Here is a 23,805-nt window from a genome sequence, read left to right as displayed (position 1 = left end):
CTCTTTCTTGGTGTCGGCAGCTACCATGACTGCATTGACTGGCAGACCTTTGGGCCAGAATTGCTTGTCAGAAGGGGGACTGAGGAATTTGTCTGCACATTTAGGAACAGGCTCCACAGTATCTGGCTGCTTCCACGCCCTGCTGGTGGATAAGATCTACAAGTTCATCAGTAAGGTGGGAACCAAAGAGGTAGATGGTCCTGCCCCTAAAGCCTTCAGAAACAGGGTCTCCTCGGAGGACGGGGTAAGGGAAGACCAACCACCCTTAAAGTTTAAGGATTTCCAAGATGTCCCCAAAGGAGACATCCTTAGCTGGAGAGATCTGGGGGGATCTGTCCCCTTCATCAAGGTCCATATCCTCGGTCAGCGACTCAGCAGGGGAGTCCAAGTGTCTCCTCTTACATGATCTCTTCAGAGAAACCTCCTCCTGTGGTGTCTCGTGGGAGTATTCCTAAGAGAGAGGGACCTCAAGTGGGGTAGCTCCCACCTGAAGGCTAGTTTGAGAGGGCAGACCTGGGGACAGAATGAGAGGGGTCCACTTGGAGGGGCTAGGATGGTCCCTGGAAGGCCAGGGAAGAAACACTCTGGGAGGAAAAGGTCCTCTCTATGACCTGAAAAGCTGAAGGACTGGACAATGCCTTGTCTGCACTCCCGGCAGGAAAGCCCGCCTGGGGAGAAGGACCAGAGCAGGCCAGAAACTCTGGGCCTTCGGATAGTACTGGCCCCTAGCTGTCAAGGGTGGAAGCACCAAGGGGAATGGATTGGTCCAAGAAAACAGGTCCGGAGTCACCACCCAAACACTCCAGGGTAACTGCTTAGGCCCAAGACTCCACCTGCTCATGGGGAGGCCGAGCAGCAGTAGTCAGGGACTCAAATGGAGTAGAGACAGATAGGTCTCCTGGGACCCTCATCTCTCCCCCAGAGAGAGATACAGGGCCTGAAAGTCCAAAACCTACCTGGTCATACGAGAAGTCAACGAGGGGGTAGAAGATGGCCCCCTGACCAGATGGGCAAGGTACACAAGAAGCTCCAACTCAATCTTAGCCTTGAGAAAGGACCTCATAATCCTGTCCACATCAGACGGGAGTAAACTCCTAGAAGACCTACAGGAGGCGGAGGACCTAGCCAGGGATGGATATCTAGATGCCAAGGACTTCCCCTCTAAATAACGACTTCTGTGCTTGGAGGTGGAAGGGGACTGCCCCCAAGCCAGAATCCAAGAGGGAATTCTTAATGACAATAGTGGGATCTGACAATGATCCCAGATCTGACCCACTCAGACCAGATGGCAAACCAGGCCCTGAACGCTTGGATCCCACATGACTCCAATCTGAGGAATTTGGATCCATGGTTGGTCCAGATCCAACCGGATCAGAAGGCTTCGAATCACAGACCTTGGATTTTGGAGTGGATCCCATGACCTCAGATTAGAGGGCCTCAGAGCAGAAGCCCTGTATCCATGGGAGTCGTGGACCTTCGGACCAGAGAGCACTGGATCCGACTGGGTTGAGGCTGCAGTTGGAACAGAGGCACTAGGGATCTGACAACCTCACCTTTTTCGAGTAGGAGCCCGAAGGCAAGGGGGCCTTCCTTTTGTGCTCTGAGGGTCAACACTTGGCAGGGGGCTGAGCCAAGGGACCTCATTGAGCCAATCCTTTCAACAGGAGTTTGTTTCGGTGCTCAACCAAAGCCCTGGGGTTGAACACGGTGCAAATGTCGCATTCAACCTCCAGGTGGTTGGCACCCAAACAATAAAGGCACTCATCATGCGAATTGGACAAGCATTTTCTGACTGCAAGAAGAACACTTTTTAAAACCCAACAGGCTTATCAGACATAATTGACAGAATCTAAGGCAAAGGGACATACTAACTCGAGACCGGAAAACCAAGCTGAAGTTAGAATCAGAAACACACAGCTGAAAACACCATCACGGGCAATAAAACTACACCAAGCACAAACTATTAAACTATACAAAAACTATGCTAGTAACAATAAGTAACAGCCTCTAGAAAAAGGGCACCAAAACAGAGCTAAACAAAGAGGATAAAACGGGAAGGGAGGGACTAAAAAAATAAGTTATGTACCTACCATAACGTTCCATGATATTGTCCTTAATCTTGCCTTCCTTCTTGCTTGTTGGGTTCGGAGCTGATCCTCGGCTCCAACTCGGTTTATTTACTATAGCTCGAGAACTTTTACTGGCTCGAGGCTAACCCCTATCCCAACATGCCTAGCGGTAGCTACCCAGATCTCGTTTGTAATAGCCCACACTAGACAGACATACTAAAAAACAAATTTTACTAAGCTCTTATACATTTAAGGTTAGGAGGGAAAGAGGAAAAACAATGCATGGTTAACTAACCTGGTATGTCAGCAGGAAACTCAGCCAGTGTAACCAATAAAGGAACTCCTCTTGATCCTCCAGTAAGGGGGAAGGAGGAGGTGACACAAGAAGGAAGGTGAGATGAAGGACAACAAATATGGAATGTGATGGTAGGTACAGAACCTATTTATGTTATGTTGTCCCATCTCGCCTTCGTTCTTGCTGGTTGGGACCGCATGCCCAGCACCTGGTTCTTGGATGGCTCACTGGAACAAACTCTTCAGGACTGTGGAACCAAAACATGCCCTATTCCGGGAGACCACATCCACTTTGTAATGAGTGATAAATGTACAAGGATTTGCCCATGTTGCTGCTGCACAGATTGAATCAAAAGGCAATTTGGCTTGGAAGGCAACAGAGATGGCTAAGGCCCTGGTTGAGTGTCCTCTGGCCCTCCCTGGTAGCATCTTTTTATGCAAATCATAAGAATAACTGATTGTATCTGACAGCCATTTTGATAAGGTCACTTTCAAAACTAGAGAACCTTGTTTATGGTCAGCAAAGGATACAAACAATTGGTCTGATTTTCTAAGGTCTTTGGTCCTGTGTAAATGCAAACGTAATTGTCTATGAACATCCAATTGGTGGAGTTTATACTCTGCCTTGTTGCTGTAACTGGGGAAGAATACAAGAAGCTCAATGTACTGATTTAAATTATACCCTCGGCATTCTTTTGGCAAGAAAAAAGGACTGGTTCTCAGAGAGACTATATCTTTGTGAAAAATGAGATATGTCGGGCGAATAGATAAAGCATACAATTCAGAAACCATTTAGCTGAGGTGATAGCAACCAGGAAAAGGGTTTTCCAAGATAGAAATTTCAGGGGACAAGATGCTGTTGGTTCAAAAGGTGGAAGAACCAGAGAAGCTAAAACCAAGTTTAGGTCACGGGGGGGGGGGGGGGGGTTCTAGTAGGACCCTAACAGTAGCTGCAGCTCCCCCTCTTTCGAAGGTTTCGGCCAGAAAATCAAGAATCTTGTGAACAGGAGCAGTGAAGGGATAAATGTCATTACTCTTTGCCAATAACAGAACCTCCTACATTTGCTAGTGTAAATCTTCCTGGTAGTGGGCTTGTGAGAGGACACTAGGATGTGTTGTACAGCAGGGGAAATGTTTGGGAGCCTGGTTAAGACTGGAAGTGGAGACACCAAGCAGTCAGCTTGAGAGTTTGGAGGGAAGGATGGAGCCCGCCCGACTGATGCATCAGGAGGTCCGGAACTGGGTCCAGTATCCAAGGCTCCATATGAAAATGATGGCGAAGAAACGGAAACAATATCTGATGAGGCCAGTAAGGAGCAATGAGGATGAGTTTGCAACCCAGCGACTTTGCTTTCTGAAGTACCTTTGGAATAAGCGAGAAAGGTGGAAAGGCATAAAGTAGTCTCGGAGGCCAATCGTGAACAAGTGCATCCCTAGGTGACTGTCCCAGAGGGGGGACTAGGGCGAAGTAGCTGCAGTGTTTGTTGTTAAGGGGAGTGGCAAAAAGATCGCAGCATGGCTGGCCCCATTTGCGAAAAATCAAGTCCGCAACTTCTTGCTTCAGGACCACTCGTGAGGCATGAGGATAGCCCTGCTGAGCCTGTCCGCTATCACGTTGTCCCGGGAATGTGCATCACCCATTGCCATACTCAGAGCGCCTCCCAACACAAGGGGTAAGATCTGGTCTCACCCTGCTTGTTTATGTACTATACCATTGACATATTGTCGGTCTGAATTGCAATGGTCCCGGTAGGCAGAGTCTCTTCAAGTGCTTGCAACGCCAGAAGCAACGCTCTCATCTCTAGAACATTTATGTGCAAATGGTACTTGTGAGGTTGCCACATTCCTTGAACAGTCTGTCCCAGATAATGCCCCCCCCCACCCTATCTGGGAGGTGTCTGTGGTCACTGTGGATATGGGTCTAGAAAGGGTCTGCCCAGAGTAACCTGGGGGGAGACAAGCCACCATATTAAGTCCTTTTTGCAGGTTTCTGTGATCAAGATCATGTGTGACATTGGTGAAGCCTGGAAAGACCACTGAGCAAAAAGAAGCCACTGCAGAATCCTCATGTGAAAGCATGCCCAAGGGACTAGTGTAATTGCTGCAGCCATTGAGTCTAAGACTTGTAATACTTCTCGTCTGAATTCTCGTCTTCTTTATGAGAAATGAAACTTGCTGATGAATGGTTGATGCCCTGTCTTGATGCAGCTTTGCTATCAAGCATCATGTATCTAAGTCTGCCCCTATGAAGGTAATAGACTGACAAGGCAACAAGATAGACTTTTCGTAGCTTATGCTGATGCCTAGCTGGAAACCAGTTTGGATTGTGTAGTCCCATGCTTTGATTAGTTGATGCTTGGTGGTAGCAGTGAGGAGCCAGTCGTCTAGATATGGAAACACCTGGAATCCTAGATGCCTCAGGTGATCCGTTACCACTGCCATACACTTGGTGAGCACCCTAGGGGTTGTGGTGAGACCAAAGGGCAGGGCTCTGAAATGATAATAACTGGCTACCAGCCAGAAGCGTAGAAATCTCCTGGATTGCCTGTCCATTTTTATGTGGTAGTACGCATCCTGGAGATCTATGGAGCACATCCAATAATCCTGACCCAAGAAGGGAAGAAAGGACTGCAGTGTTACCATCTGGAACTTCGTCTGTTTTACCGATTTGTTTAACTTTCTGAGATCCAAAATGGGTCTCCAGTCCCTTGTCTTTTTTGGAACTAAAAAGAACCTTGAGTAAGTTCCAGATTCAATTTGATCTGCGGGGACTTCTTGGATGGCTTTTTTTTGTAGTAATCTTTGTACCTCTAGGATTGCTTGATCCCAAAGACTGGGTGGAATATCTGGGATAGTTTTTCTTTTGAGGGGGAGTAACTGGGAAAAGGATCTTCAGGGAGTCAATTCCTTATGGGCTGGGCTCGATAGTAATTTATGAAATGCCTGTGACTTGAGAAGCCTGTTGACCGCTCTCTCCATGTCATAATCCGAAAGCCTGGAGGACCAAGAGGAGTGCTAAGAGGACCGGTGACTGCTCGCTTCAGATTGTAGCAAAGGAGATTGTGGAGCAGAGCATACCGGCTCCAGAGAAGGAGAGCTTGTTCTTTTATGGGTCTGGACTGGCTCCGAGAATACTGATGGAGCCACCGGAGGCTTAGCTTTGTCGAAGCCAACACTAGGAACCGACAGAGCTGAAGGCTTCACAGTGGATTTTGTCTGTTCCAAGCTCAGAACCGATGGCTTAGTAGATTTTTTGGACACTTTAGCTGGCTGAGGACCCTGAGACGAAGAATCTTGCGGGTTCTTCAGAAGGCCATGCAAAATTAACTTAATCTTTCTCTCCTGCAGGAGTCGAACTAAAAGCATGTTAGACAGAGCATGAGTCCTGCAGGTGAACAGCCCCTAAACAGTATACACAACTCGAGTGCCCATCTGTAAGGGACACTTTTTGGCAACACGAGTTGCATTTTTTGAACACAGAGGGTTTTGACTCTTTATACATAGTGGATAATTTGGCAGAAAAAATTACCACACCGAGAAAACAAGGCTGTAACCGCTAACAGCACACAACAACTAAAAACTAGGCTGTAACGGCTAGCCCAAACAAGAGGAAAGGAAATCTTTTTTTTTTTTTTTTTTTAAGGAAAGAAGAAAAAGGGGAGAGCCTCTAATTTAAATGGTGAATCCCCCAATAGGAGAGCCTCTAACTTAAATGGCTATCCCAGAAAGGGTGGGGGAAAAGAAGAACCCTCTAATTTAAACGGGCTCAAAGGGGAAGGCAAGGCCTAAGGAAGAAACCACGGCCAAAAAACACTGAACAACCAGTAGAAAAAATAAAAAAGTTGCATCTGACCATAACATTCCATCTGTGTTGTAGATCTTTATTCATTCATTACTGTTAGGACTTTGGTTCTGTCCTCAGAACTGACACGGCCATTATCAAGCTTGCGCCAGCCAAAAACTCTCAGCTAAGACCTACCCATAATGCCCCTCTCACAGTCTCTTCAGATCGAGTTTGCCCGCCCCTATAGTATAGAAATAGTAAAAGAGACAGTAGGAGGCTCTGTCTGAGCCAATACCTTAACTAAGGAAATCCCTTAAGTCCACCAGGAGTTCAGGCAGGGGGAAGGAGGGTGGGAAGTAATGAATGAATAAAGATCTACAACACAGATGGAACGTTATGGTAAGACATAACTTCTTTATCTGATGTTGTAAATCTTTATTCATTCCTTACTGTTAGGACAGAGTCCCGAGCTACTTGAGTCCTGGGTGGCTCTAAGGAAGGATATTCCTGAGCACCACAGAACCAAAAGATGCTCATCCCCCTGGAGGCTAAATCCAATTTGTAATGAGTAATAAAGGTATGAGGTCTTGCTCAAGTGGCTGCTGTGCAGATATCAGCCATCGATCTAGTTGAATTAGCCTATATTCCTGGAAGGTAAAGACACTATTCTGATGATAGGTAAATGTAATGGTGTTTCTAAGCCAAGAAGATGAGTCATTTTAGAGACAGGCCTACCCAGTCTGGGTCCTGCAAAGGCCACAAACAATTGATCGTTTTTTCTGAAAGATTTAGTTCTGTCCAAGTAAAAACAAAGTTGCCTATGAACATCAATGATATGCAAAAGATATTCCCCTCTATTTGAATGCTGAAGGAAGAAAAACGGCAGATCAATAGATTGGTTAATTGAAAAAACATAAATAACCTTGGGAAAAAAGGATGGGTCAGTACATAGGGACACTTTCCCTATGAAAAATCAAGCAAGGTCTCTTGACACTCAAGGCCTGCAACTCATACTCTTCTTGCTGAGGTAAGGGCTACTAGAAGTAGAGTATTCCAAGACAGAAATTTCATATCACATGAACTAGAAGGTTCAAAAGAAGGGCTTGTTAACGGCTGAAGCACCAAAGTCAAGACCCAAGGTTATATAGGGGGCTTGACAGGAGGTTTTAATATGCAGTACCCCTTTCAAGAAGGTTTGACATAACAGAAACATCATCAAATCCATTGTGAAAGTTTGCGATAGATGCTAAATGCACAGTGATTGTTAATGCTGAGGCTCCTGCATGTAACAGGGTAGTCAGGTATTGCAGAATCTTCTGAATAGGCATGGAGTAGGAGTTCTACGTTATTATCTTTAGCCCATGTAGAGAACCTAGCCTACTTACTAGAATAAATTTTCCTGGTCGAAGGTTTGTGTGGAGCTATTAGAATCTCATGAACAGGAGATGAAATATCAGGTAGCCTGGCAATCATCGGAAGTGGAGAAACCAAGCTGTGAGCTTGAGACTGTGGAGGTTGGGGTGAACCAGTCCCCGAGGGTGAGATAGCAGACCTTGGGATTGATCTAGGATCCACGGGCTGTGAAATCAGATGGGGCCATAGGAAAGGGAACCAGACTTGACTTTGCTTCTCAACCTTCAAGCTTTCTGGAGGAATTTCGAGATGAGGGGAAACAGGAAAGGCATACAGCAGACCCGAGGGCCAATCGTGCATCAGAGCATCCCTTGGTGACTCACCCTGAGGGAGGATCAGGGCAAAGTAGCTTATGCATTTGTTGTTTAGGGGAAAGCAAACAGGTCGCAGCAAGGCCTGCCCCAACAGCGGAAGATCTGATCCGCTATTATAGGACTGAGAGACTTCTCTTGAGGCATGAGAATGTTTCTGCTCAGATTGTCCGTAATAAGGTTGGAACTCCCGGGAATGTGCGTTGCTATAAGAAAGCAGATGGAAGCTATCGTCCAGTGCCAAATTCTCATGGCTTCCCGACACAGGGGGTAAGACCTGGTTCACCTTGTTTGTTGATGTACCAGACGACTGACATGTTGTCTGAATGAATTGCAATAATCCTGGAAGGAAGGGATGTGTGGAATGCTTGCAACGCTAAGATAACTGCCCTCAATTCCAGGACATTTATGTGCAAACTGGCCTCCATGGGGGACCAGGTGCCTTGGACTGTCTTTTCCTGGAAATGCCCCCCCCCAGCAGGGAAGCGTCCATGGTCACTGTGGGCCTGGGCTGGGGAAGACAAAATGGTCGACACCAATGATTTGAATCTGGCTTCATCCACTAAATCACTTCTTTCTTGCAAAGGTTTGTAAGGTGCAGCAGGTGGTCAAGTGGGTGTGTTAAGAATGACCATTGTGACAAAAGGAGCCACTGTACTAGTCTCATGTGCAACCTCGCTAGTGGAACTAAGCTAATGGTTGCTGCCATAAATCCCAATAGCTGTAGTACAAGGCGTGCTGGTACAAATGCCTGTGGGAGGAGGACTTTAATCCGGCTTCTTATTTTTGAGAGCCTATGAGGAGGAAGGGAAGCTTAACAGGATGTTATGTCGAAGACCGCTCCAATGAATTCCAGTACTCTTGTTGAGGACATCTGAGATTTGTTCATGTTGATCATGATACCTAAGCAAAGACCAAGGCCTTGAGTGTAAGACAGGCTGTGAATGAGAAGATTCCTGGTCATGGCGGTAAGGAGCCAATCGTTTTAAGTATGGAAATACCTGGAATCCTTGTAGTTGGAGATGAGCTACTATGACTGCCATACATTTGGCAAACACTCTGGGGGCTGTTGAGAGACCGAATGGCAGTACCCTGAACTGATATAGTGACTGTCTCCCAGTCAAAAGCAGAGAAACCTCCGGGAGCATTTGTCCAGCTTTATGTGGCAATATGCATCCTGGAGGTCTATAGAGTACATCCAGTTGTCCTTCCCTAGAAAAGGAAGGATGGACTGTACTGTGACCATCCGGAATTTTTGAAGTTTTATGAATTTGGTTAGTAAGCTGAAATCCAGGAATGGTCTCCAGTCCCCTGTCTTTTTTGGCACTAAAAAGAAGCTCAAGTAAAACCCGGATACTCTCTGGTCTGGAGGGACTGGCTGGATTGACTCTTTCTTAGCAGCTTTTTGATTTCTAAGGCTGCTGCCTCCCTCTTGACTGGGTGGAACATCAGGGATTTGTTTGATGGGTCTGAGAGTAAGATCAAATGGGATATATATGGTAGCCTCTGGATATTATTCTCTGCACCCATGCATCTGTTATGAGTTGCCAGGCCTGTAGGTGCAGAGAAAATAGCCCCCCAACTGCTTCCAGAGGAAAGCAATCTGGCTGCTTTTCAGGAGCGCTGGTAGGGTCAGCCGGAGAAGGAATCTCTAGTGCTGTGGTTGCACTGACTCTTCTGCCCCAAAAGGGGCGTCTTCCAGATGAGCTTCCCCCTCTGCCCCGGGAGGATTGCTCACCACAAGTGTCACAAAAAGATCCTTGGGACTTCTTGAACCACATTTTTCCTCCCCTCTGGCTCCTGGAATAGGATCTCTGGGGAGTGGAAAAACATATGCCCACAGCAGACAAGGTCTTCCCATCCTTCTCACTACGTGATAGTGTGTCTCGTACTTTGGGACCAAAAAGGGAAGAGTCGTCAACAGGCATGTTGACAAAGGAAGATTTAAAGGGGTCCGCAAAATCACACAAATGCATCCAAGCATGCCATCTCATGATGATGCTTGATGCGGTTGCTCGAGCTGCCCCCTTGGTGCTGTGAGATATCAAGCGCATCAAGAAGTTTGAGATGGATTCCAGGGTAGCCAGCTGAGAGGCAACAGTGTCACGCACCTCGTCAGGCAGTACCCCCGCCAAAGAGGCAAACATTTCCAATAATAGGTCTCTTTGGAGGCGAGTAAAATGTGCCAGATAGTTCAGCGATCGAATGGCAAAGGTCACTGAAGCGTAGGCCCACTTCCCAGTCTGTTCATGGCTCGAGACTCCCTGTTTGGGGGATGGACAGTGGAACTACCCTCTGCCAGTTCCCGCTTGGTGACCGCCGCCACAACCATGGAATCAACTACTAGCTGCTTGGACCAATTGGGCTGGTCTTCAGGGGGGGATAAAATTTTGTCCTGCCTCAGGGAGACAAGTTCTATGTTGTCCGGGGCCTTCCAGGCACGCTGCACAATCAGTGTAACAAGCTCATCCACAGGTGGGGTCACCCAGGAAGTAGACGGATGAGCACGGAATGCTTGCAAGAACACAGATTCCCCCGAAGGGTTAGAGGACTTCCAGTCTCCCTTCTGTCTAAGGGTCTTGAGAAGGTCTCCAAATAAGACATCTTCTGGGGGAGACCATGGAGACCCTTCTCTCTCATCATAATCGGTGTCCTCAGTGATGGATTCCTCAGGGGAATAGAGGTGCTTCCTCTTGCACCGTTTCTTCTGGGGTGGCTCCACAGTGGGATTTTCTGAGGAGGACTACAGAGAAAGGGTTCCCTTCAAGGGAAGGCCTTGTAGCTCCCATGCTCGGGATCCCAGAATACAGGGTTGGGACAGCTGCATGCTAGAGGGGGGGTTCTGGTGTCGATGCCAGTGGTGCTAACTGCGAGCCTGTTGAGGCAAGGACCTTCTTCATCACCCGAAAAGCAGGCCGGCTTGAGGAGGGATGGGAGCCTGGAACTGAGAAAGACAACCTCAGAACTGGGGTCACATCCCACACTGAGGAGCTTGCCTCCAGGTGAAGAGCTCCAAGAGGACTGGTAGCTGCCAGTGAAGCTGTGGCCATAGACAGCCCCAGCAAAAAAATAGGTGCCGAACGAGGAACCACAGTGCCGACAGCTCAATCACTGCTCCGAGGGTGCGCCAGTTCCAACAGAGTCATTGCATCAACAGTAATCGATGCCAACATGGGAACCTCCGCAGTCAGAGCAGAGAAAGTATGCGCAGGAGAAGCTCGGTGCCGACTCAGTTCCGAGGAGGACGGAGATGTAGGAACAGAGTGACTCCATTGCTCTACGTTTTTTAGTCTTAGGAGATGATGAGACCTCTGTCCCAGAAAGAGCCACTGAGAAGGGAGTTTTCATCATACTCTTCAAAATCAACTTGTTCTTATACTCAGCCAAAGTCCGACTGCTGAAGCTGGAACAAATATCACACGGACCATTAATGTGGTCAATGTCTAGACAATACATGCACCCAGTGTGACCGTCTGAGTTGGCCATCTTACGTCCGGACTTATCACACTGTTTAAATTCTAACTTAGCTTTTTTAGACATCATGAAAAAAGGCACACTAGCAACAAGATAAACACCTAAAACAATAGAGAGAAGAGGATTTTTTTTTTAATACAGATAGAAAAGGTGAAGAGTACCAACAATGGTACTTAGAAATACCACAAGTGGTAGAAAAAGGGTCTATCAAAGATAAGAGAGGGGGACAGTACCAACGATGGTATAAAGAAACTACCAAAGGTAGAGGGTAGGATACAGAAAAAGTATATAAGTTTACAGATGAAAAGAAGATATATAGGGTAAACTGACTAAAAAGAGGTACTGATAGAATTACAAAAAAATGCCACACTGACTAAAAAGGGGTACTGATAGAATTAGAAAAAAATGCCACACTTAGCTTGAGAGAGAAGGCTTGGCACGTCTGACGAGGAATGCGGCAAACGAGATCTGGAGAGACTGAGAGGGGCATTATGGGTAGGTCTTAGCTGAAAGTTTTTGGCTGGAGCAAGTTTGGTAATAGACGTGTCGGTTCTAAGGATGGAACCTAAGTCCTAACAGTAAGGAATGAATATTTACATCATCATATAGGCAAGTTAGACATACAGGGGATAATATATGCTATAACAAGGTTAATTCAACAATAAAATCCTGGAAAGGATAAGAATATAAGTGAAATAACACTAAGTACTTAGCCTGAGCCCGTAGTCACAATCTCGACACTGCAAGCGGCAAACAAGATCTGAGTAGCTACCACTAGGCATGTTGAGCTAGGGGTTAGCCTTGAACCAATAAAAGCTCTTGAGCTACAGTAAATCGGCAGAGTCAAAGCAGACTACTGGCTCCAAACCCAACCTGCAAGAACGAAGGCGAGATGGGACAACATAACATCTACCAGTACAGCACAGAACACTAAACTCTAACAATAACACACTACTAGAAACTCAACAACAGAAAATAATTTTTTGAAAATAATGCTACTTATCCCCTACAGCAGTCAAGCCAGACAACCTACGTCTGATGCAGAGCACGGCAAATGGGATCTGAGGGGTTAGACGGCAGCAAGGGATCATGGAGTGGGAGGAGCTCGAGCATAGAAGCTGTCTGTAAAAAGACCCAAGAATGAGGAACTGTGACATGGATAACATCAGATATGTTTATACACAGACTCTCCACAAGAAATACAAATGCTTTCAAGCAGAACAGATTGAACCAGTTCAATACTTTTCTTAAGTAACTTCACTACCAATATCAAATAGATTTATTTTTCAAGAAAATAACAGCAGCAATCATAATAACGCTAGTATTCACAATAAATCATAACAGCAATAATACAAATAATATAATAAAGCAAACAAAACACACAGTAATTGATATGACCTGTCCAAAGTGTGATGAGGGAGGGTGAACTTCAAGAAGAGTACTATACCTCACTGCTGACAGTGGATATTTCTTTAGACTTCTGAGTAATTTTTTCTTCCAGACAAGGACATTTTCCTTCATAGTACATCTGTAAGAGCTGCAGAGCTCTGCTACCATAGCCCATCTGTATAAAAAAAAATAAGCCAACAAAAATATATCTTCAATCATAATATGAAGCAGAACAACAATGGTTCAAGCAAGATACCCATCACCACCTGTTCAGTATGCTCACTCTTCCAGTTTTCCCCTCTTTCAGGAATACATCTACTTACTAACATACTTTCCCACCCCACACACCATCCCTCAAACCTCATCACACACCAAAGATACATGCCCTTTCCTGCCTCATGACCTATTCATTTAATTTATCTCCTAAATCTCCTTGTGTAATCTAGAAATGTGGAGTTTGCCTTTTCAGGGAAGGCTGACTTCTGTCACTTAGGGAAGGGAGAATAACAGCAAGGTAATGTATATGGATGTGCGGCCATTATGTGTGTGAAGGGACAAGGACCCAGAAAATCTCTTCCCAACAGTACAAGATGCATTTGAACACAAATTTTATCAACTAAGAGGATGTGTACCACCATGCCCCAACCATCACCACTGCAATTCAAATGATGCATCCTTATGTGCCTATCAAATCAGCCAGTAGAATCCCTGAAATGCGGAAAAACTAATTCCCTCCATCACCCAAGAAATGGTAACTAGCACCGAATCACTTAATCCTACCCTCTAAATCAACATTCTCATATCTAACTGTAAAATAATTAATGTACATCTTATCTATACTTTACAGATAAAAATTGTAAGAGATTTGAAATTATATGCATCAGGTACACCCTTATATCATGTGTTACACTTACTTAGCAGTCTAACTCTTCAGCAAACGCAAAATCAAATAAGACCAACACAGTATGTTTTACAAGAACTACAGCAAGATTTCATGACCTGTACGGAAATGCTTATAAACACCAAAACTGTAGAGAGATAAATGTAAATTTAAAAACTCAAAAGAAGAGGAACTTGTGTTGCACCAGACAAATCTTTATTAAAACCAAGTTGCACAAAACAATCCTAGTTAAAAACAAAAATTGTGGCAAAATGGTAAACCACACTCACAAAATTTAATGTTGGCGCTTTCACTACATCAAATATAATGTACTTCTTCAGACCTTGGGTTAATCCTGGTTAAAAGGTTGAGCGCTTTCGTCCGTAATAATGTTAGTACATAGGACTTTTTCAGAACACCTTCTGATTACAAGTACCTCCCTTATATATGTGTTACATATGCAGTGGTAAAGATATCGCTGATATATATATATATATATATACACACACACACACACACACATATGTACATGTTTAGATTACACACATGCATTTATGGATATACTTGTCAAGAGTGAACGCTCACATCAGAGTGTGGGTGGATTGCCTCCTGCAAAGAGATAAAAATAGTTTTCATTTTTTGTTCAATCATTTTACAGTTTGATGTAAAACAATTACTTTGCTTGTGTTCGCCCTTATGAATGCTTGTAGTTTGCTGATACACTTAGATTTATATATAAATGCAAACACACATCTATGCATGTATTTATAGATGTCACAGTGAAGTACTAGGCAATTACCATTACAAGCCGGGCCAATAATCCATATGCAAAGTTCCCTCCAGCCTCAAGGAGGGTAATACAATATCAAACCAGGAAGAATTTCAAGCTGTTCCTTCAATTAACTGGGTTTACCTTGAAGATGGCAAGGGTGTTTGCTCTCTGTTTGACATGTAGTAGACATTTGTTCCAGACGTGTGGAATACGCTGGGGTATTTGATCCACAGGTGGGGGATATATTGGGATAGCTGTTTCTGACATGGTGGACATGATAGACTAATGGTGGCATTTTACACAGAGTATGACAACATATGAACCCATTACTGCTGCAAGTGACACTACATATAAAAGTGTAAAGTACATTGCGTAAGTAAACCTATAGTAAGTAGGGTTTCAATTAGACTACTGTTGCAGTAGTCTAAGCAATACAACTTATACCCCTGCCAAGATCAGACCTGCCATGGAGCTTCCAAAGCTTTACAGCACCTATAACATGCCCTAGTCACTGGACCACTTAAGGAGAGCAGGACAGGTACAATGGCTGGGGAGCCAAAATTTTCCAGCTTTTTTGCACCAGAACAGGGAGGCTACAGCGCTGACAGCTAAATATGTGCTAAGAAAAAATGAACGCAATTAAATCCACACCCAGGCAAAACAAAAAGAAGGGTAATGGAGAGTGACTGCGGCTTATGCAACTGTGAACTATTTGAACATCTATTACCTTGATAAGTTTACTTACACAACTCCACTATATTCATTAGATCATTACTGCAGTAGCTTAAGGTATAAGGGATGAATACCAGAGCTTAGAAAGAATCTGTTGAAGAAGAAGAGTCAATGCCCAGAAACTCCTGGACAACAGTCCTTGTAAAGCCTGCTCTGGATCAACTAAGAATCTAATTCCTATAATCTGGTAAAATGTGTACCCTGATAACCATGTTGCTACCTCTATATTTCTACAGGAAAACCTTTTTTCTAATGAGCCACTGAAGCAGCCAAAGCCCTTGTACAGTGGGTTCTGCCTTTTCCCGGAAGCGTTTTATTACTGTGACAACAAAAAAAATCAATAGACTGGGGCAGCGACTAGAAATTACTGATTTTGACAGACTGGCCCTTTATCTTAACTTCAAAAGAAATAAACAGCTGATTAGCTACTGTGAAAGTTTTTGTCCTGTGGATGCATTATCTGAGTTGACAATGAGCATCCAGAGTAAGTACAATTCTCTATTTTTTTAAGTTCTAGAAGTAACCAGGAGATGAATACAGTAGCTCAAAACAACTCGGACAACCAATGCATAAAAGAAAATTTTTTTCAGAAATTACCCTCATCTTTCAGACAAAAAGATACAGGGATAGACTCAAAATGAGAACTAGTAACTCAGATACCTTTCTTGCAGAAGTCATACCAAAGATTCACAGTTTTCTAAGGTAAGATCTTCAACTCAGCCTCGTCAGTATGTTCAAAAGGAAACAGAGTTTTCCCCAATATAAAAGTAAGATTCCAGAAGAAGCTGCCGGACTTTTAGGGGGTTGGATGTGTAAAACCCCTTTCATACACCATTTCACTAGAGGTAGAGTGGGATACAAAAGGTAGACAATTACAGGTGGCCTAGAAAAGTATATTGATAGAAGAGGAATTAAGGCCAGAGGGAAGAAAAATTGCACAAACACTGCAGAAGCAAAGTTTGAGCCTCAGAGGGGTCCTAATTCTTATTTGGCACCAGCTAGAAAATATTTTCCATTTACTCATATATCATCTTCTAGTAGCAGGCTTCTTTCCTTCCTTTAATACCTGTTGCATGTCCGCAGAATAAAGATGTCTAAAAGGTATAAAAATTCTATCATCCAGGTAGTCACCTGAAATTGAAAGTTGTGGTTTATCAAACAACCTCTGCCCTGTATGACTAACTCCATACTGTGAGGAAGCTTGCGGTAATTACCATTGGCCACATAAGGGCGAACCACTGTTGGCTCAGCCAAAAGACAGCCACCATAATTATTCCTGGAGAAAGTACAGTTGTGTACACTTACCATAAATGTAGATGTTTGAGTGCATTCACTGTTGCAGTCATTATATTTGGGTAATCCTGCTGGCAGGTTGCCCTTAGTCGGCCTGAATTCCAAAGCCCTGGGTCCTGCATCGGCTGTCGTCGCCCCTTCCCTGACGTCAGGTCATCAGAGGTATAAAAGAAGCAGCCGACACCATTTTTTTTAGTTTTTCTTGCCCCAGATGTCAGGTGCCCCCTAAAAGGGTAGGCAAAATTTATATCTATATATAAAATTACAAGCAGCAAAATGAACTTTACCTTCATCCACAACCAAATACACCACACAGGTACTATAAATCAGAGAAGGAAAGATAGGTTCCATCAGAAGAAAAAGGGGACTGGCTGGTGGGTAACCTGGACTGCAACAGTGATTACACTTGAACATCTACATTTATGATAAGTGTACACAACTGTACTATGTTCTTCATGTTTCACTGTTGCAGTCATTACATTTGGGTAGATTCCCAAAGCTATGGTTGGGAGGCTGGAGCTAAACAGCAGTAGGAGCGGCTATGAGACCTTGCAGAACTGCAGTGGCAAAGCCTGCCCTGGATTTAGAGTAGAGTGGCAGATGATAGTGCTTTGTAAAGGTGTGCACTGAACTCCAAGTAGCTGCTTCTAAAATGTCCTTGGTTGGTGCTCCCCTGAGAAAGGTTGCTGAAGTGGCTGCAGCTCTGGTGGAATGTGGCCTAATGCCCTTAGGCACTGGCTTGCCATGATATAAGTAGCAGAAATGAATGCAGTGGCCTATCCACTTTGAAATAGTCTGCTTTGAGATAGTCTTTCCTTGTGATCTTGCAGCATATGCCACTAGTAACTGCTCTGTCTTTCTGAAAACTTTGGTTCTGTCCAAGTAGAATCTAAGCTGTGTACGTCCAAAGAATGCAGAATTCTTTCCCCCTTGTTCTGTGGATTTGGATAGAAAGTTGGCAGATGAATGGTTTGATTAAGAGCCACACTGGACACCACTTTAGGCATAAATGTTGGGTTTGTCCTCAGGGAGACCCTGTCCGGATAAAAAATGATAAAAGATTCCACAGCCATGAGTGCCTGTAGCTCTGAAACTTGTCTAGCAGAAGTTATTGCTAGGAGCAGAGCTGTTTTCCAAGATAAAAACTTTATATCCGCAGTAGCAACTGGCTCAAAAGGAGGCAGGGTGAGTTTTTCCAAGACGTAGTTGAGGTCCCATGCAGGCATTGGTGATATCCTTGGAGGCCTTAAATTTTTGGCTCCTATGAGGTACTGTTTTAATAAGGGATGAGAAAAGATTAGTGGCTCTGCATTGTAATGTGCCGAAATGGCAGAGGCATGAATTTTAATAGATGAGAAAGATAGGCCTTTGTCCAGCATCTCAGTTAAGTATTGTAAAATCCGAGGAATATTTGGCACAGTTGTATCTGTTCCTTGTGCCTGGTTCCAAGCACAGAAACTCTCCCATTTTCCAGCATAAGATTTTCTAGTACTAGGCCTTCTGGCTTCCAAAATGACATCCATCACACCTTTGCTGAGAGGTGTGTTTTGTATGACTACATTATTCGCCATGCTGCCAGGTTTAAAGTTCTGAGCTGGCTGTGCAGGATCTGATTGTTTTGCTGGGATAGTAGATGCGGTACTTGAGGTAAGGTCCAAGCTGGGCATTGAGACAGGCTCCTTAATATTGGGTACCAGTGCTGGCGGGGCCAGTCTGATGCAATCAGAATCATCTTTGGCTTCTCCTGTCTGACCTTGGGGAGGAGAGGCAGAGGGGGAAAGGCATATACTGATAGGTTTTTCCAGCTGAAGGATAGGGCGTCCACTTTCCATGCTTGTCTGTGATAAATCCTTGTGCAGAATTTCATTAGTTGGTAGTTGTGAGGGGAGGCAAATAGATCTATGTCCGGGCATCCCCATTTCCTTGTTATCATGTTGAGGACTTGTGGATCCAGCTGCCACTCGTGGGGATCCATGAGGTTTCTGCTTAGTTCATCTGCCAGAGTATTTTTCCTTCCTGGCAGGAATTGTGCCTGCAGATGTACTTGGCAAGTCAATGCTTTGTCCCACAAACTCATAGCTAGTCTGCAAAGTGGGTAGGAATGTGTGCCCCCCTGCTTGTTTATATACCACATGACCGCGGTGTTGTCTGTCTTTATCAGTAGTTGTCCTGGATGAAGTAGGTCCTAGAAGGTTGTCAGGGCATTTTGAACATCTAGCATCTCTTTTTGATTGATATGTAGATGCAATTGGTTTGAGGTCCATGTTCCCTGAATGCATCTTCCTGCCATGTGCCCCCCCCCAGGCATAATCTGATGCACCCGTTGTTAGAGTCTGCCTGGCTGGGTGTAATGTGAATGGCTGTCCCTTGTTTTGGTGAAAAGCCTTTGCCCACCATCGAAACTCCTGTTGCAGGCAGGAAGAGAGAGTAATTAAGGTTTCCAGGCTGTGGCAATGTTGAGTCCAAACACTTTTTAGGTACCACTGAAGTTTCCTCATATACAGTCTTGCATATGGAATTAATAGGATGCTTGATGCCATGAAGCCCAAAGCCTGCAGAATTTTTCTTGCAGATAACTGGGCCTTTGTTGCTAACATGGTAAAATACGTCAGTTGCCTTTGTTTGTCTGGCTTGAGATAAGCCATCTGGGCAGCTGTATTTAAGCTTGCACCCACGAATATTATCTCTTGAGAGGGTACTAGTTTTGATTTCTTTTCGTTGACTGTGTACCCTAGGCATGTTAGAAGTTTTTTCACAAATGCCAGATGCTGTAAAAAAACGTCCTTGTTCTCTGCTTGAATTAGACAGTCATCCAAGTAAGGGTATATTTGTATTCCTCTTTGTCTGCAGAATGCAATTACTGGTGCCAACCACTTTGTAAAGACCCTGGGCGCAGTAGATAAGCCAAAGGGCAGTGCAGAGAATTGGTAATGCATTGAGGCAGCCTTGAATCTGAGGTATCTTATGCATATGTGTTTGATTGGAACATGCAGGTATGTCTCTTTTAGGTCTAAAGTTACAAGCCAAGCGTTCTTGCCCAACATGGGCAGAAAATGCTGCAAAGTCAACATTTTGAATTTTGGTATATCCAGGTATGTGTTCAGAATCGATAGGTCCAGTATTGGCCTCCAGGCCTTGTACTTTCTGGGCACTAAGAACAATCTTGAGTAAAATCCTTGCCCCCGCTCTTGCTGTGGCACTTGTTGAATGGCCCTCATGTCCATGAGGGATGAGACTTGTTTTTGTGCCTCTGCCCACTGACTTTTTGGCAGTTCTGGCCAGCCGTTTGCCTTTGGCAGGGTATGGAAATGGAACTTGTAGCCTTGTGACACGATATTTAGAATCCACTTGTCCTGGGTTATAATGTGCCAATTTTGAGAAAAAAGTGCAAATTTCCCCCCCTAAGGGTGCTGCCAGGTAATAAGTGCTTGGTGCAGGCAGGGAGAAGTCATTGGGGCCATTTCCTGTAAGGTTGCGATTTGTCTTCTCCACTTTTGGAGGTAGAAGCACCCCACTGCTTTGACTTGTATGAACCTTGCGCCTGGGATCTGCCTCTAGGACATCTGGGTCTGCCCCTTTAAGGTCTGTCTGACACAGGAAAGGACCAATTCTTTGTTGGCCAGTGTCTACTAAACCTAGGTGGCTGAACTTGTAAGAAATCTTTGACCGTTTGCATAGATTTAGCCTTGTTCTCCATTTTCTTTAACACCTCTTCTGCCTTAACACCAAACAAAGTATGCTGTAAAGGTGCATCAAATAATTTAACTTTAACATGATCAGGCAGATTTTGTTCCTTTAACCAAGCATGCCTTCTGATTACAGAACCTGTAAATGCGGCCCTGCAGGAGGCCTCCAAAGAATCAAAACCACATTGCAAAGTATGTTTTCCAACTTGTTCAGCTGCATGCAATATTATCCTGCATTTCCTTGTTTTCTGCACATTCAGAGTTTAACAACATTTTCTGTTTACGCAATGACATGACATATTGCTGATATTTGAGCATATGAAACTGACAGTTTAAGGCCCTTATAGCCAAGGTAGCAGATGTGTAAACCTTTTTTCCCCATCTGTCCAGTGCCCTAGAATCTGTCAGAAGGGGTAGGGTTTTTTTGCAGCGGAAGCCTTAACTCCTTTGGGACCCTGAGAAATAGTTTCTGGGTCTGCAGCAGGGTTTTTAAAAAGGAATTTATGTGAGTCAGGAACCCTGTAATATCTGTCAGGCTTAACAGGAGCTGGAGGTAAGGAGTCAGGGGTAAAGCTAGACTCTGAAAAAACATCTACAATGTCTAACACAGGGGGGATGGCAAATGGCTTGTGCTGAGGTAGTAACAGGAAATCCCTGAGCCTCTCTTTAGATTCAGAAAAATCTTGGCTCCCAGTGGAAATGCTCCCTCATGGTATGTAAGGTTTCCCCAAAAGAATAGTCCTCAGGAGGAGAAGCTGAAGGTATGGATTCTTCAGCATCAGAATCCTCATAGGGGGGAAAAGAATATTCCTGAGCAGAAGAGGAATCAGAAGAAATGGAAACCTGATCTGAAGATTCATAATCAGTCTCTTGCCTAGGCCTCTTATCAGGAGGGGGGTGGGAACCCCTGATCAAGGTAATAAAGTCTTCGGCCATTTTGAGCATCTGTTTTTTGGGCATGGAGGCCTGTCCACGTGGCTCTTGAGTTTGCTTCTTTGCCTTTGAAGGAGCTTTAGTCTTTGCTTTTGAAGTCGGTTTAATGTATAGATGTTTGGGTCTGAATACCCCCTCAGAAGCCGGTGCCTGCTCAGCGGTTCCGGACCCATCTGAAGGATTAGCGTCACTTCAATAGGTGGGAGTCGGTAGCAGCCTGCGACTCTAAAGTAGCGGTCATCAGGGGCTGCGAAAGCGCCTCACTGAGAACCGGCGACTGGCTTGGGAGAAGCTTCGTCGTCGGTTTTGGGCCTCGGGTGTCTTTCTTTTTCTTTACTTTTTTGTGAACTCTGGTAGTCAGATGGCTTTCCAATGACATTTCTGGATAATTAAACCTGCGTCCAAAGTAGTTCAAAGCAAAATCATACCGACGCTTAATAGTGCGTTGGTTAAATCTAGCACAAAACCGACAACCCAGAAAGTTATGATCGGGGCCTAGGCAAGGAATACAGTAAGAATGAAAGTCCTTATGAGGTATTTGCTTCCCACAAGAAATACAATTAACTTTTTCTGACATTGGTTCTGGAGCAAGAAAAAAGTTTCCCCAATGAGGTACTTAGCTTTATAGAAGACTTTGGATCTGAAATTCGAACTCGAAAATCTCAGGAGTCAGCCGACCCGCACTTGCGAACTGCTTCTGCTTCGGGCACCACGCGGCAAGAAAGACTAAAGAAAATGGCGTTGGCTGCTTCTTTTATACCCCTGACGACCTGACGTCAGGGAAGGGGTGACGACAGCCGACGCAGGACCCAGGACTTTGGAATTCAGGCCGACTGAGGGCAACCTGCCAGCAGGATTACCCAAATGTAATGACTGCAACAGTGAAACACAAAGAACATTCCTGTGTTTAGAAGAACCCTGGTCATCAGAGTAAAGGGTGGTAAAGCATACAGGGGCGAACAGATGTACTTGAGTTCCATGCAGATGGATCAAATCCTAGAAGACCTCCAGGAGAAATTTCAACTTGTGGTGATGGTCTATCCTGGTCTTGATCAGTTTATCTGCAATAATGCAATGCTCTGACTGAATAAAGACAGTCTGAAGGAACATGCAGATGTTGAATTGCTAGATCCCCAGCTGCCATAGCTATTCTACAAATGGAGTAGGACCTGCCACTCTCCTTTGTTTATGTACCACCTCACTGTGGCGTTATATCCTGGTCCTCTACCTTGCATCTCTAAAGAGGAAGTAAGAATGCCCTCTCCAAGGTCAAAATAGCAGCATCTATGGAACCTGATAACATCCCAGGCTACATTGTACATGGTCTCAAACAAGAATTAGCAATGCCACTGGGTATTCTTTTCAATCATAGTCTAAGCGCTGGCTTCATCCCAGCTGAATGGGAAAAGGTCACCGTTATACCCCTGCACAAAGGTGGTGCTTCCACTGACCCTGAGAAATACAGACCTATTGGCCTGACTAGCCTGATCTACAAGGCCATGGAGAGAAATCATCACGGCCTTATCCACAAAGATATTGATAACTTCCAAACACTTGGCCCTAATCAATTTGGATTTGTCAAAGGGAGATCATGCCTGTTAAACCTGGTGAACTTCAAAACAGTCACCAAATTGCTTGATGAGGGGAAATCTGTGCATACAGCCTACCTAGATTTTGCCAAGGCATTTGACAACATCCCCCACTCAGTCATAACTGACAAACTCACCCAGTTTGGTATCAACCTGTATATCTCATTAGGTCATTAACTGTCTCAGTGATAGAGCCCATATAGTCAAAAATAGGGGAATCCACCTGTAATCCAGTGGTGTTCCACAGGGATCAGTCCTCTGACCTCCACTGTTTGGAATCTACTTCTCAGTAGTGCAAGCTAAAACTGAAGGTGTGTGGCTGACAAAAAGTTTGCTGATGAATGCAAACTGGGACCAGTCACAGAACCCCCAAACTATGTCAATATCCTACAAGAGGGTCTTAAACAAATGACTGCTACCAAAGTCGTGGCCTTAAATTCAATGCAAAAAAATATACCATCCCTTTCTGTAAGAGTGATGTTCCTGCTAACTACCTGATCAATAACTCCCTAAGTGCACACTCAGTGGTGAAAGACCTGGGCACACAGACTGAGCGCAACCTTATCTTTGATCACCACGTCTCCACAATGGTTAAGGGCGGCATTCTACAGTTCTCATCGCATAAATAAGGGCATTTCCCACAGAAAAAAAAGAAGTTATAACCTCTCTGTACTCTTCGTTCATCAGGCCAACAATTGAGTACAATGATCCTTTTGGTATGTACCTTTCCAAGCAACTGCAGGGTCCTCAAAGTTTCCTCACAAGGAAAATTCAAGGCCTTCAGCATCTGTCCTATGTGGATCGTCTGAAATCACTGTCACTTTATTCTGTTTCATACAGACTACTCAGAGATGATCTACGCCTTGCATATAAGGCAGTCTTTGATCCTGTTTTATTGGAAATGCTGCATATCCGCAAATCAAATGGTACACTGGGTTACACGCTCTAAATACCTTAACCTGGTATGTGACATTAATAGAACCTGCTGGAGGGACATATTAGTCTCCCCCAGAGGTTACCACACCTTTGGAACAGACTCCCACTTCATGTCAAGCAGAACACCTCATTGGCCCTCTTCTAACACAATCTAGACGATTGGATGGGTAACCATAAATTCACCCCAGGGATTCAACCCATGTCCCTCTTGGACAGGGGTGATAGGTGCTGCTGATCGTGGAAATAAGGT

At 44.7% G+C, this 23,805-nt stretch overlaps 1 protein-coding gene across 1 annotated transcript in view; it reads right to left on the bottom strand.

Annotated features, from left to right (window-relative positions):
- NAT10 (N-acetyltransferase 10) overlaps positions 1 to 23,805 on the bottom strand; it is a 1,889,152-nt gene that overhangs the window by 488,094 nt on the left and 1,377,253 nt on the right. Inside the window, exon 19 of the mRNA XM_044082846.1 lies at positions 12,793 to 12,909. Within this exon, the coding sequence (XP_043938781.1) occupies positions 12,793 to 12,909 (117 nt within the window). The remainder of the gene's footprint in view (positions 1 to 12,792; positions 12,910 to 23,805) is intronic.

This window comes from Protopterus annectens, chromosome 9.part0 (genome assembly GCF_019279795.1).
Source record: "Protopterus annectens isolate FY-2018-M chromosome 9.part0, PAN1.0, whole genome shotgun sequence".
NCBI lineage: Eukaryota > Metazoa > Chordata > Ceratodontiformes > Protopteridae > Protopterus > Protopterus annectens.
The sequence above is the reverse complement of the archived record's forward strand: the minus strand, read 5'-3'. Positions and strand labels throughout refer to the sequence as shown.